Below are 15,231 nucleotides of genomic sequence, written 5' to 3'. Positions count from 1 at the left end.
TATGCTAGTCTCAGATGAAATTCTAAGCTCAAATTATGTATTTATTTTTAGGCCCAATATTTCTCATGATATTGATATACATATGAATTGTAATATCACAATTGCCTAATATATAAAAAAGAAGCAGCTGATTTTATCCATATGTTTAAAAACCATTAAATTTGGAATATTTAATTTGGAATTTTTTTCTGTGAACAACAACAGTATACGTTCTGTCCATTGAGAGCGTTTATAGTCCCCTTTCTCACAGCGGGCACATCGCATTTCATGACGTCACCGTTTTTCTAGGCCAAATCTGTCTCGTTCGAAGGAACTCGCCGCTTAAGTTGGTTTTTGCGGAATATCAATTTTAAACGTCTTATTTTCTCAAAAAAGGAGTCATTTTCATTGTCCTCATAATATTAGCTTGCCAATGATATGATGTTGTTTTTGCAATAGACATGCCCTTTAAAAACAGATTATTCCAAAACGCGGTCGCTTTGAAAAATAATTTTGGAGACGAAGTAGAATCTTGAAAACTAAGCAGTTTGACAAAGTTTTTTTTAGCACATAATCATCTGATCATGAAACACTTCTAATCTACGCAACAGCTCCAGAGTAAGCTCACTACTTTGCAATGTTGTGATGAAAATACATGTATACCACTCAAAAGCTCAACTGCCCTGCAGTAGAGCATATGACATCAACACTAGTCGGGACACTATAGTGACATCTTTTGACCGTTTGGATGCTTTAACTGTACCGTGATGATGTACATGGCTCTTGAGAACACGAGGTTCTCGTGTTAAGAGGCCCTTTATGTTTTATGATTGAAAAGCTACAATAGCGTTAATCTTGACGCAGATTTAGGGGCAACAAAATTTAGAGTGTTTGAATCGATTGCCTTGAATATGTTTGCTCAATTAAACTGTTTTAATCATTTCCAATGAATTCCATGATTAAAATTCTAAATGATTAGCCTACATCATTGTATTATGCTATTTACAAGCTATTACGATTTCGTGACATACTGCAGTTACTGTCCGTTTTCCTATACACAATACACAGTGCTCTCACCATTGACGCGCGACCTCTCCAAATAGTGTATGTTAGAAGTATAGGATATTGCCTAGTTAACGTCACTGTGTGAAAAATAACCGGCCAATATTTAAAGTATTCTCTGAAATTCTAGAAAATATAGTTTTGTAACATGTCCTAAATTTTAGCTAATTTAGGTGTTTGGAAATATTCGCACTTTTGTGTTTTAGGAAGGATATGTAAACGACAGATAACACCAAAAAATATGAAGAAATTATTTTCAAACCGTGTTAAAAAAAAGTCAACAACCATGATGTTTCTCATTTTCAAGAATGCTGGTTAACAATAAGCAGACTATTGTCTCATTTCGTGAACAAAGGGACACATAGTATTGTTATCTTGCGTTCGCTTTATAATCGGTTACCCAACTGAAACTATAACACCAGCTCATTGCTCATTGCACAGGTAAAACAGAAACATGTGTAGTGTGGATTTAACCAGGAAGATCTGATTTAATCAGTTGAGCTGTTTTCAATGAGTGTTATCTTGGTTTAATAGCTTTTAATGGGGTTTAAGTCCTGCAAAGGTCGTGGTGAATTCTACTGTAGACATGACTGCATCATGAGAAATTTAAACAAAATATGACCCGATCTGTTCAATCCATGGACTCGAACATGTGTCCCTTACGAATGGTTTTGTTGCTGCTGTTGTTGTTGTTGTTGTGATCATCATCAGCTCCTTACTTCCCTATAGCAAGTGGTCGGAAAGTAATGAGCTTTCACAATAGCAATGTTCAAAATAATGTGTTTTCCTGTTTTTGTTCTCGCTTTCCCCCTCACGTGTCTAATTATCATCTTCGCCCTGATCATTGAATTAGATCGTGCCACAAATGGTTTCAATGGAAGCCTTTGTACATGTACAAAAATGTTTGTATATTATATTGTGAGCGTCTAGCCACAGCCCCACAACTCGTTATTTAATATGATGCTACTTTTATTATGTTGTCACAGGCCTTTTTTTGTCTTGTCTCAACTCTCTTGTCCACCACAGGGTTGATTGTCTCCTTTCTGGTTTTGCTCTGGTGATCTCATCTTGACTGTCAGCAGTGGGCTTGAGATCTGATGTATTTCATCTTACTAAACCAACATTATTTTGACACTTTTGACAGTCTCGTATATATTTGCTACATTTGCTATTTTTAAATAGCAAAAGTAGCAAATGATTATGTTAAACATGTTTAATGGGCAGGTGGTAAAGATGTCTTGATTAATTGGATTTTAATAAATAATCTGTAAAAGGATCCAGTAGACATCCAAAATTTAAAACCAGAATGAGTTTAACAGAAACTGCCTGTGCTCACGATACATGCTATCTGTCCCTGTCCAGTGCATCGATTGAAGTGTAATGAACGCAACCAAGGGTGTTTACAAGATGAATTCTTAAGTGAGGGAATGTAACCATGTTTACATGTATGGCATACGATATTATCACATATCTATACACTGAATCAGTCTGGGAATATCTGGATATTGTTCTCAAAATTGCACCATACGTAACGCTATGGCCAATCCACCGCCGAGCACAATCCCAGCAAACACAAAACGTTTTTTAAATATCTATATTTTTGGTTTTGGTTTTTGATAAAAAATGTTTTAATAACATCAAATGGCGGGTTATATAAAAGTGATGAAAACATTTTAAAACGTTTTCTATAAAAACACACTACAACAACATTATTGAAATGTTGTCAAAATGTTATCGTAAAGTATTTTTTAGCAAAAATCTTTTGTCAACACTTAAATAACATTATAGAATATTTTGCAGTAAGTTTTCAAAAGATGTTTTTAAATGTTATGAAAACGTTATATACCCTTTATATAACCCGACATTTAAACGTTTTCTGGTAACTTTATTCTAACTTTTTGTGAATAATGTCGAAAACGTTTTGAGTTTGCTGGAATAGTTCTAGCTAGGGTTAGGGTTAGTGCTACAGGAGGTTTATGATTTTTTTATTCAAGTGGGACAGCTTCCACCGAATCAAACCCCTTTCTACACACTCTGAATGATAACATTTAACAATTTTGTTAGAGATAATTCTATGGTGTCAAAAATAACCCTTAGTGCTCCATGAGCACTATGTGTTGACGATATCTCAATTTGACCAGGTACCTCAGCTCGGCTACACTCTAATGACAGCCTATTCATTTTTTTGAATAGAAAGTCTATTCATTTTTTTTTTAATAGAAACTCATCAATTTGAATAGATCCCTTATCATTTTTAAATCGAATCATATCGTTTGATGCGATTTAGTATCAACATCGCAGAAAACTTTGAATCGACACACTCATCAAAATGACGTCAACGATAATGAGGGATTTCATTGGTCAAAAGTACGCACGCTGCTGTATCCGGGGTCTTGGTCGGCCGCCATTACACATTTGTACAGTAGGACCTACGGTGGGGACATAGGCACTAGTAAGAAATCCACTTTTATTGATATATTAATCTAGCATCTGTATTTTTGTGTTCATTATGTTTTAAAAGTACGTTAGAATCTCAAACAGTTTAAATAATAGGAAACAAAACCACGGGTGAAGAACACAGGGCAAACGCTATTTAACACCATAGATTTTATATTTTCAAGCAAATACATTATAATTTTCTGCCATCCTCTTTTAAGACCGTAATTTTATAGATAATTTCTGTAATACGTGTCACCATGCTATCAAATACACTCGATGGCTATTTAACACCACAGTGTTGAGTCGTATAGTGTTCCTCTCTTAGCGTGAAGCGGACAAGAGATGACGCATTTCCCCAAATTAACATGACTAGAATTTTAACCAGATTCTAGTCAAATAGATTCAAATAAATTGAATGGATTCTAATCAACTGCAACTAGTAAACTATTCATTTTTGATATATTACGTATTATTTTGATAAGGATCAAATCAAATTTGAATAGTTATCTAATCATTTTGATTAGATAACTTGTAAAAAAAATGATTAGTTCCCCTCATCAAATATTTGATTAGACTCTCCGTATCATTTTGATTAGATTCTAGTAAGTCACCTATCGATACGGCAGTCTAATCAAATTTGATTAGTTTCTAATCATTTTTGATTAGTTTGTTTTAAGAGTGTATGGTTCATTTTAGGTATCTAATAAACAGAGACTTCCTGTGTATTGCAATGTATGCGACCTTTAAGGGTACACACAAATTCTCGTGAGCCATCTCAGCGTCAGTATTATCAACCTTCTAAAACAGCATCTTCTTCTTGATATATAAAAACATTATTTAATAAACAACAGAGTATTATGATGGGTATTTTGACTAATTTGTGTTAGTAGCTGAGTTACATCTTCAATCAGTACAATTGTCAATCGTGATGTTGGTAGTTAGTAATCATGGTGATATTGGTTAGTATAAAAGTGTTTATCTCTGATGAAAATCTATTTTTATCACCTGAGGCAAGTTAGCCTGACGAGGTAGTAAGTGAGGCACATACCCTGGATGCAAGACGTAACAATGTATGCTTTTAAGAAAACAGATTCTTATGTATTAAATATGAGTATTAAGGTTGTATTGTGCAATTTAAATCAATGGTATTAGTTTGTTTATATTTATTTATTTATTTATTTATTTAATTATTTACGCACTTTCTATTTAAATCACATTTTGTTACTACATTGTTGAAGTCACAAAATAATATTTTTTATCTTTGCAGCTCAATAATTTTCACGTATTCAATCGTTTTTCTTTGAATCCAGGATGACACTGAACATGTTCAAATGTCAATTCAGTACGTGTGCATTCACCTGATCAATATTCGAGGTCAGAAATAGTACATGAAGCTTCCCATCTTGCCAATCATGCAGGTTTCTTACGCAATATACTTTCACACACATCTGAATATAAACGATGAATGTGTATTTGTTAACAAATTAATTACCCTATCGCCAAATATACTGCCTCTTTTTATTATTAATTATGCGATTTGAACTTTTCAGATGTGTATTCACTTCTATTTTAAGAGTAGTTTTATAAGATAAGGAAATACAATACTGATGATATTGAAATGTCAACATCACTTCATTTTGCTTCTTGCATTTTCGAGAGGAAGGATGTCAGTCTGAACGCATGAAAAATCCCCGGAGAAAATCATAGTGCATTGACACGCATGTATGGCAAAAGCATACAAAGCTATAAAGCTACAGGCTACGTTAAATATTTGACGATTCTTTTTTAAGGATTTGTATGGATTCATGAATTAAAACAATACTCTTTAAATGTTTGGCTGATGGAAACGGACAAAATTGAACCGGCTACAAATTTCATAACATATAGCAGACAAGAGTATCCAGGTTATTTTGAATATTTCTGATTTATAATGTCAATGTGTATTAATGTGTCTGTTTTATTCGTACCCCATAGCAAAAAGAAAAGTTTCCCGGTGACCACCCGATGACCATTCGGTGGTCATCCGAAACCTTTCGGGTACCTTTTCCAGAGTTATCCGAAAGTGCCCGCTAGCGGATACCTTGCGGATACCTAATTAATTTATCCAAAAGTTTTCGGGTAGACATCCGGAAGTCTCCCAAAAACTCAAATATTTCAAATGAGTTACCCAGAAGGTTCCCAGAAACATATATTTTTTGCAGGAGTTACCCGGTGGTTATCCGCTTTTAATTTGACCTTGAAAATAGCATAAAGCATCTTAAGAATGCATTGTGGGTGGGTATATGATCAAAGGTCACTGAATGAATTCAAAATGGAGCAGCTAGCTGTTGGCAGTTGGAATATATTTGTGCAGAATATTCATGTTATTTGTGGTCCAAAATGTATGGATTTACATTTAGGACATTACAAGATGTTTACTAATTAATCTGGAACATGCTGTAGGAATTATAAAGCATTGAATGCTTGATTTCATATGATAATGCAGGTAGGAAAATTTGTATGAAATGATTTGTATGCAGTCTTTATACATGTACCTAATATATGACACATTTGAATGTTCTAGTATATCTTTTCTAGTAAATCATACATGATTTTGACAGTAAATTAATGTCAATTAAATTACTAATCATCAGCTAATGTGTCAATGAACTCATATAAGCTTTATGTTTTAAAGCTATTTGTTGTAAATAAATTATAATATTTGATATAGGCTGTATCATCATGCACATTTAGGTACTGTAATACATATGCTATAACAATTTGGTTGTACATTAATTAAGATATGCACCTTATAAAGGTGGTGTGAACCAAATTACATCAGAAGAATATTTTTATACAATAACTACAATTTACATTGTACACTTTCAAGTTTCTTATTGCAAGATAGCACTTTATACGCTCAACTGCCATGCCTACAGAGTTGTATTTCTCCAAAAACTACAATTCAAATAATATTTCTGCATTCCCCAAAAGGTCAACAGGAAGTCTCCAAAGAGGTCACCAGGTATAATTATTGTCACCAAAAGTTATCCGCTAGGTCCCCGAAAAGTTATCGGGTAGTTATCCGCTAGTTCCCCAAAAAAGTCACCGGGTAGTTACCCGCTAGTTTCCCAAAAAGGTCATCGGGTAGTCATCCGGTACCTATTACCTGAAAGGTATCCACTATGGTTTAAAAAAAATCGGGTAGTCACCCGCTACCTATCTAATTTGCATGTGAAATTTGCCGGTGTCTACCCGGTGACTATCGGGAAGTTATCCGGAAAGGTCTCATTTTTGCTGAACCATGAAATGGTATCAGCCTATATGAGTGCATGTTACTAGCTTACTTACTTACTAGCTTACTAGCTTACTTACTTACTAGCTTACTTACTTACTAGCTTACTAACTGACTAACCATTTGGTCTGAAATGGACATATCTCTAAATGTTGACGAAGGTATGACCCCATGAGTGGTGTCATATGAAAGAGGAAAACATAAAGAATATAATAAAAATATTTCCAAACGTCAGAGGTCATCCTGGGGTCACAGGGGTCAAAAAAGGTCATTTTAACCGAAAATGCTCCGATTGAGCTGAAATTTAAATGCAATGATCCTTATGACATTCTAAGCATGTTTAAAACATTAAAACATTTATTTCATTTCATTAAGGGGTCATAAAGGGGTCAAAGGTCAAGGTTTTCAAAATGCTCCAATTGAGCTGAAATTTAAATGCAATGATCCTTATGACATTGTAAACATTTAAAAATATTTTAAAATTCATTTAAGGTCATTAAGGGGTCATAAAGGGGTCAAAGGTCAAGTTTTTCAAAATGCTCCAATCGAGCTGAAATTTATATGCAATGATCCTTATGACATTCGAAACATTTTAAAAACATTTTAAGATTCATTTAAGGTCATTAAGGGGTCATAAAGGGGTCAAAGGTCAAGTTTTCCAAAATGCTCCGATTGAGCTGAAATTTAAACGCAATGATCCTTATGACATTCTAAACATGTTTAAAATATTTTAAAATTCATTTAAGGTCATTAAGGGCAATAAAGGGGTCAAATGTCAAGTTTTCAAAACGCTTCAATTGAGCTGAAATTTAAATGCAATGATGACAGTGGTATAGGCCTACCACAATATACTGCCGAAGCCACATGGTTCAGCTATGGTGCGGTTATCGCTCTTGTTTGATATGGGACATTCATGGGGTATCTGCGATTCCTTAATTGATTTTTATTAAGTCATGTACACGAATTCATACTTTGCAAAGTTAATGCAAAGTATATTTTACAAATTTGTAGTTCAATGCTCACGAATTTACTTCGTCATACATGGAAAAAAATGATCCGTATTCATGCGATGCCACAACACATATTTATTTCATTATTTCATTATTATGTTTCTTGCGCGAATAGCACGCTCCAAAAGGCGATATTTTATTGACATGAATTGAGATGGTGTGTGCAAGCAGCATCTGTGATTGATTTCAATTGATGTAGAAAGTGTAATGTAAAGCAACAATTATTTGCTATTTCATGATTTCGTTGTACACATTAAAGAGGTAACACGTTGACGTGTAAAGAAATACAATCACAATGTATATAATTGTAAATTCCACAAAAGCAATGGACATCATTTATCACGTTTTGTTACACAGAGATGTTAGTATTATCAGTCCAAGGTCAGTCCAATTCACCGATTTATACACATAGCCAATAGTATGTTAAGCAATATCTTGCCTTAGTGTGTATTTTTAATACGTAATTTGCTTCTGAAATGCTCCTTATATATTTTAGGTTTAATATTGCTTTTTAGCAACAGAACGGGAAACAAAAGGATTCATTAGGTTTTCATGCTTATTTTTATCCTAAAAAACCAAAACTACATATTGATTTCAAGGTCAAAGCAACACATATTTCATCCTTATGGCGTATAAATTCAAACTAATACTATTATCTTCTTTTAATTAACTTACCGGAGCATTATCAGGTCCATACCCAGGTCCATACACGGGGTTGTACCCCGGGGTCGGGCGCGGGGTGAACACGGGGAATCCCCCTACACCGTTCATCATAACAAAGTACCTCCGTAATGTAAACCTTTGTTTATAAACTCCCTGTTGAATATAAATCCAGTTTTTTGTGTGGTTATTTTATCTTCTCAGAAAGTCATTTTGCCGAGATCGAATACGCATAAACGCAGTTTCTCTCTAATCCAATGTCTTTGGATTGTGCCCCTTGCGTGTATATAATCTGTGTTGTATTCCTCCTCTGTTCCAGGATATCGTATAAATGTGTTCAGTGTTTTCGAATTCAAACTATCCACGCGATAGACTCACCCTGAATCGATTTGTCAGGCTGGCTTTTAAATATGTGTAGATGTTACTTGAAAGAAATAGCTGCTCGAAAGCAAAATATTTTTAAAATAGTTTACCGTATTTTCGACAAAACAATGTTTTCTTTTTTATCATTTATTTATTTATTTATTTATTTATTTATTTATTTATTTATTTATTTATTTATTTATTTATTTATTTATTTATTTATTTATTTAGTTATTAATTTATTTAATTTTATTAATCTATCATTTTTATTTGCTTATTTATTTAATTGTTAGCTAGCCTTCGTTAGTAATAATTAATTATAAACACGTCACATAAAGTACATAATAACTTAAATTCTGTGCATCAAATTTAAGTCTTTAAATTTAATGCATAGATTGAGTTATTTTTACGTAATAAAATGGTTGTATAATTTTTTAATGTCTTATTTAGCTAGTTATTAAGTTAAAATTACTTTCTTTATTTATTCATATTTTTATTATCAGCTTATAGCTTTTTTTAAAAATGTTACTTTATAAGTTTAGACAATCATCATTGTACACTCCGTGTGCTATAACATACCTCCCTGTCAATGAGGCAGATAGAACAACTGGACGGATGGTGCTGAATTTATATATCTAAATGCTTCATGCCCAGAAAATATTTTTGTAGTGAATATGTTGTCACGTCAAGAGTTGCGTTTTATTTATTAAAAAAAACAAAACTTTATAAGTTTAGACATGTCAACAAAATATTATTTTTCAAACATTCTAATGTAGGAAACATTTTTACAAAGGACAATAAATCATTTAAGTTTCTTTATTTATTCATATTTTTAATATCAGCTTATAGATGTAAAGAAATGGGCTATTCCAGACAAAAATGCCATTTCCCCATAGAGGATTTTGGAAGTCTAGCTTTTTTTAGCTTTTTTTTGTCTGGAATTCCATAGTTTTTGATGGCCAACCTCTGAAATTATATTAATAACAAAATGAATTTCAACTTATTTTTAAAATCCTGACTTGGATTTCCGGGTTTTTCAAGTAAGACAATTTCTCAATGGGGAAGGGTAATTCTTTATGAATAGCCTTATAAAAGGACATAATTTTTGTTTTTTCGATTTATACTTTTTATATGATTCCATTATTAAAATGGTATTTGACTCATGGCAGCTTTTTAACATAAAACTAAAATAGCCACAGAGTATCAGGCTGCTACAGAGTTCAAAAGGTCACGACGGGTGAATAGGGGCCAATAGGTTTCATAATGGTGAACATCAATTGAAATAACAATCATCATTTATCATGACAGCTGCCCACAGTACTGACAATATTTCCTTTTGAAATACACATGACTTTTTTTGGTTGTAAACAAGAGAATGACTGACTTATAGAATCATGTAGGATTTTTAGACATGTTTTTAAAATATTAAACAAAACAATTTCTACACACCCCAACCCCACACCAACAAATAAATCATTCACCGCAAATAAACAAATCAACAAACAAACAACCTTACAAAAACCCCAATATACAACCAGACACATCATACTCATAGCCTACATTAGCTTACATTTAAGTAGCCGTGCAATAGTAATATGTACCCCTAAATAAAAATCTTTTAAAAGGCTTTATTAAACAGTAAGCAAAGGCACTAGGATCCACAACATGCTCATCTATCAAGGCACGGTTCTTTAACCCCAATACATCTGCACATTCATTGAATGACCTTTGCAAATTTGGGTACAAAAACTCATTCTCTGAAACTCGAGGTCAAATTTTGCACTATGATTGTTTATTGGAGGTTATTGAACTATGCCACTGGGATGAGGCCATTGGGGTCCATAGTGAGGTTCAAATATAACATATTTGACAGGTCAGAGATGGGATCGGGGCAAGGTTTTTTTGGCATGTCAAGGGGAGAGGAGGAGGGGGAGCTAGGGGGGTGGGGCGGCGAACATTTTTAACAATCTGTTTAGAAATTTGCCCAACCCGGGGTAAAAATAATCAGATAATTGTTGCACAGCCCCTTAAGTATGCTGTTTGCTTTAAGTCTTCTAAATTTACATTTTGTTTCTGATAAAAATACATGTAAATGTTATAGGCTACTCATTCATCTATGCATGGAAGAGACATGCATATATCTTACTTCAACGAACTACGGCCCGGTAGTGAGATACATTACTAGGGAGGAACCCAATCCCATAATAAGTCAACTTAGAAACAAATATGGCCAATTCCAGTTAAAAACTAAAACACCCCTATGGAAGACAGGACCGTAATCTTTCACACAATTTCAACTGAGGTTACCTGAATGAGTGACTCCATTTGAGATCAACATCCCCTGTGTGGGAGTTTAAGATCAAGTCTTCCATAGGGGGTGTATGGATATCAACTGGAATTGCACTATGTACGCTCCGTCTGCTATAACATACCTCCCTGTCAATGAGGCAAATCGAACAGTTTACGGATGATGCTGAATTCACATTATCTGAGTGATTCATTGCCTGGGGGAAAATATTTTTGTAGTGAATAAGTTGTCATGTCAAGAGTTATTTTTTAAATTTATTTTATTAGACATGCTCAAACAAAACATTATTTGTGATGCGATCAAGCAAAATCAGTCGGAACTCGGAAATATTAAATTTTGAGTTTCTGATAGGATAGTAAAAAACATTTACAAAGCTGGATTTTGCAGAAAACCCCATTGAAATTGAACAACCATTTCCAAAGATATGGGCGATTAAAGAGTTTCCAAAACAATAGCAACCAAAAGGAAATAGTTCCTTTGTTTGGCTATATCTCAAAATCAATATTTCCGAGTTCCGACTGATTTTGCTTGATCGCATCACATTTTTCAAACATGGTAATGTCGGAAACATTTTTGTAAAACGGACAATAAATACAATGGGCAATTTTAAATGTTTCGTATTGAATTTTGAAGGGTTTTTTCTGATGTTCTTTTGAAACTTCCAATCAGTTTTATTAGCAAGTCTCATTAATTAGCAAAGAACGCGTGAAACCCTGTTCTGTGGCGATGAGAAATGAACGGATCAGACTATGCTGATTCCTAGCCTATTCCTTCCCGTTTGTTGGAGGTTAATTACCTGTTTTGATTGGTTGAAGTTTGGTCACCTGAACACAGAAACATAAATCATTACGTCACATACAACAAAATATTTATTGAGGATGAAAAATAACCTGAACAAGGACAATATGTAAACATTAAACCCCAGAAAGCTCCAGAAGGACACATGTGGCACTTGTTATGGCGACACCTGAATTATTTTGCTTACCAAGAAACCTATAAAGCTCCGGACAATTATATGATGGCGCTGTATCACAAACTGTAACATACACCAATAGCGAAAGGCGGTCGAGACATATATCCCATTATATAAATCTTCAACATTTTGTTATAATTCTGGTGTGTGGTATCGAAATAATTATTCAGAAATGGAAGCACAATTTTATTCCTATCCTTGAGGTTTTTAAAAGTGCAGACAGACCTACTAGTCACACCCCAGGGATTCTCGTAATATATCATCGAGGTTGACCAAGTTAACATACAACCAATGGTTACTGCACAAACCTAAAAGGGAACCAACTTTCACGCACCAATATTGTAGTATTTAAGGGACTCGTATTCCCCTATAGACCTTTTCAAACCCCATTCGGAAATCATCGGAAATTGCTCGAAAACAGTGAGATCACGTGGACGTTGAGCAACCAATCACGTACGAGCATTCGCGGTCGAAGGCTTGTATTCTAAACCACTTAAATTTAAAAACCAGCCCTGTTGTAGTCTTTGTCAAAGACTGACTCGAGATAGTGTCGGACTCGCGATCAAGGGGGGTGAGCGGCGAAGCCGCGATGAGCCGCGAAGCGGCGAGTACGAGCCGAGAGCCGCGAAGCGGCTCTCGGCGGTTCCCAGTAGTTTCTCTCCCTATGGATAATATATATAGGTACACGGTCTGTAACACAGACTAGCTCTGTTGTTGCTTGAGAACTGTGTGATATATTCACATATTGTTGACCCAAAGAGAAATTTGTGAAAACATTCGTTGGGAGATTTATCTATTTATTTTTAAACTTCAAAAGTGTTTCATCTACCATTGTATGAAAGTACCTCTCTCATCCACAATTGACAGTGCGAAAGTTCATCGTAGTTATGATGTCTGCTGCACATTGGAATTACGGCTATTTCGCAATAAGTATGATAAGAGGTACTTTTTGTTTCTGCGCACGCGTTTGATAAATTTATTGCATGATTCGGGTTTGTTCGGAATGAATCGATAAAAGTTGGTTTGGATAAAAAGGTCTATAGCACAACTAGCATGACTAGTATCGATATCTCGCCACGGATCTCCAACTCCTTTTATTTCCATTTTACTAGTTAAAGGTAATAGGACTAAGAGCATGCTTGGAATAGAAACTGTCAATTTGAGCGTATTTCGTGATTTTAGCATCATACCTCATCAAACTGACTTTGAAAGATTCATTCCGATTAAATATGTTAAACCCGAAGCATAAAACAATTTCAACAAACGCGCGCGCAGAAAAAAGTACCTCTTCTGCATCATGTACAGTGCAAAGTTCCAATATACAATAGGCATCGTCGTAACCACAAAGAACTTTCAATTATAGTGAATGAGGTGCTTTAATATAATGGTAGGCCTAGATGAAGCACATAATCAATCTATCTCGCATATGATGTTTTCACATCTTTCTGTTTGGGTCAACAATTTGTGAGCATATCTTCAAAAAATATTGTTCACACCATGGACGAAAAAGATAAGAGACCGCGTAAAAGCAGTCAAGGTCTCAGCATCACCCGGTAATGAAGGCCGATTGTTCCATGAAATGCGACACGCAATACTGCTACGCACTTATCGCGTATACGCGAAGGCACGCAACGCTGGCGTGATTGTTAGACACAGCATTATCGAACAATCGATCCTCATGAATATGCGAGAATTCACAGAATACAATGCACGGGAACTTTGACTGTTGATACATGGCCTGTATCTGTGGTTCGTACATTCGTCAAGCAACAGCAGGGCTGGCCTTTAAAATGCAGTGGTTTGTTAATTTGTTTACATATTTTAGGTGACCGCGGCATTGGACGTGCTCACTGCTCATACGTTATTGGTTGCTCAAAGTCCACATGATCTCATACCTGAGCAATTTCCCATGAGTTCCGATTGGGGTTGGAAAAGATCTATTGGGTTTGATCAATTGATATCTATACTAATAAATCTCGTTTCCAAAATGTCAGTTCATTCGGAAATCGATTGGGTGACATAGGCTACTATACAGGGTGTATCAAAATAAAATATACAGTTTGAAAAATATTACTTGATTAAAATGAATGAGATATTTGGCCAAAACGCTTTAGTTGATACCTGAATATGCATCTTGCCCTCCCACAACTGTAATTTTTTATTATTAATGGTCACACGCTAGTGATTTTACAGTTGTTAAAGGACAGGATGTTGATTCAGCTATCAACTAAAACATTTTGACCAAATACCTTATACTTTTTAATTTAGTGCCATTTTTCAAACTGTATACTTCATTTTGTTAAACCATGTACTGTGTTGTAATTTCTGGTTATCGACAGCCCGGGCCGTGGCTATCGACAGCCCGGGCCGAAAATACATATTGGGCGATATCTAATCTGCAAGATTCGGTCGTTTGACAAGACAGGGCGGTGTCCAAAGAACTCACTTAATTGTGTTTACAAACATAATAATAATGAGTATTTTTAAGAAAACCCAGGTTTGGTTTGAATACTTTTATTATGCACAAAAATTACACTGACAATATAATTTTAATACTGAATCTGTTTGTTCATGTACAAGAATGGAAGTTACGATAAAACGCCAAATTTGATATAATTCTATCTGACACTAACTCTTTTTAAAAAAAAAAAAAAAAATAAGATTAAAATTTGTTCAAGATTAGAATTTGTTCATAATAATACGGGTCCATGGTGGAAATTTGAAAATGGTTACACGTTGTTCAATTATTTTCATCACAATTTGTTATTTAAAGTATGATCTCAACACAAAATTAAGATGTACCCTCAAATGTTCGGTCACTACCTGTATTGACCTGTATATGGAGAAAGACAACTCAGTTTGCTTGATTTGCTGGTCTCCAGATGAAGGTCAAAGATGTGACCGAAACTTTGAGGAGGTACGTCTTAATCTTGTTTTGAAATCTGTTATAGGTTTAATAATTTATTATGAAATCTACCAACACAGATGAACTTTTTTGCTTGTATTTTCTTCACCTTAAGGGTAGATGCGGTATTGTTGGTCGAAGCAGCCATAAAAAATCGATTTTCATTGTCTAAATCAATACATTATTGAAAAATAACACTTTGATGTTTTGCAAAAGGTCATTCTACAAATCATATGCTTTGAAAAATGCTTAATTTAT

The 15,231-nt window shown here is 34.4% G+C and overlaps 1 protein-coding gene across 3 annotated transcripts in view; it reads right to left on the bottom strand.

Moving 5' to 3' along the window:
• The window catches only part of LOC140162414 (short transient receptor potential channel 1-like), a 131,254-nt gene extending 122,504 nt beyond the window's left edge, over positions 1-8,750 (bottom strand). For all 3 annotated transcript variants that reach the window (XM_072185637.1, XM_072185638.1, XM_072185636.1), the window contains exon 1: positions 8,440-8,750. In XM_072185637.1, coding sequence (XP_072041738.1) covers positions 8,440-8,538 — 99 coding nt within the window. In that variant the 5' untranslated portion in view covers positions 8,539-8,750. The remainder of the gene's footprint in view (positions 1-8,439) is intronic.
• Between the last annotated feature and the right edge of the window lie 6,481 nt (positions 8,751-15,231).

Source organism: Amphiura filiformis, chromosome 10 (genome assembly GCF_039555335.1).
Source record: "Amphiura filiformis chromosome 10, Afil_fr2py, whole genome shotgun sequence".
NCBI classification, from domain to species: Eukaryota; Metazoa; Echinodermata; class Ophiuroidea; order Amphilepidida; family Amphiuridae; genus Amphiura; species Amphiura filiformis.
The sequence above is the reverse complement of the archived record's forward strand: the minus strand, read 5'-3'. Positions and strand labels throughout refer to the sequence as shown.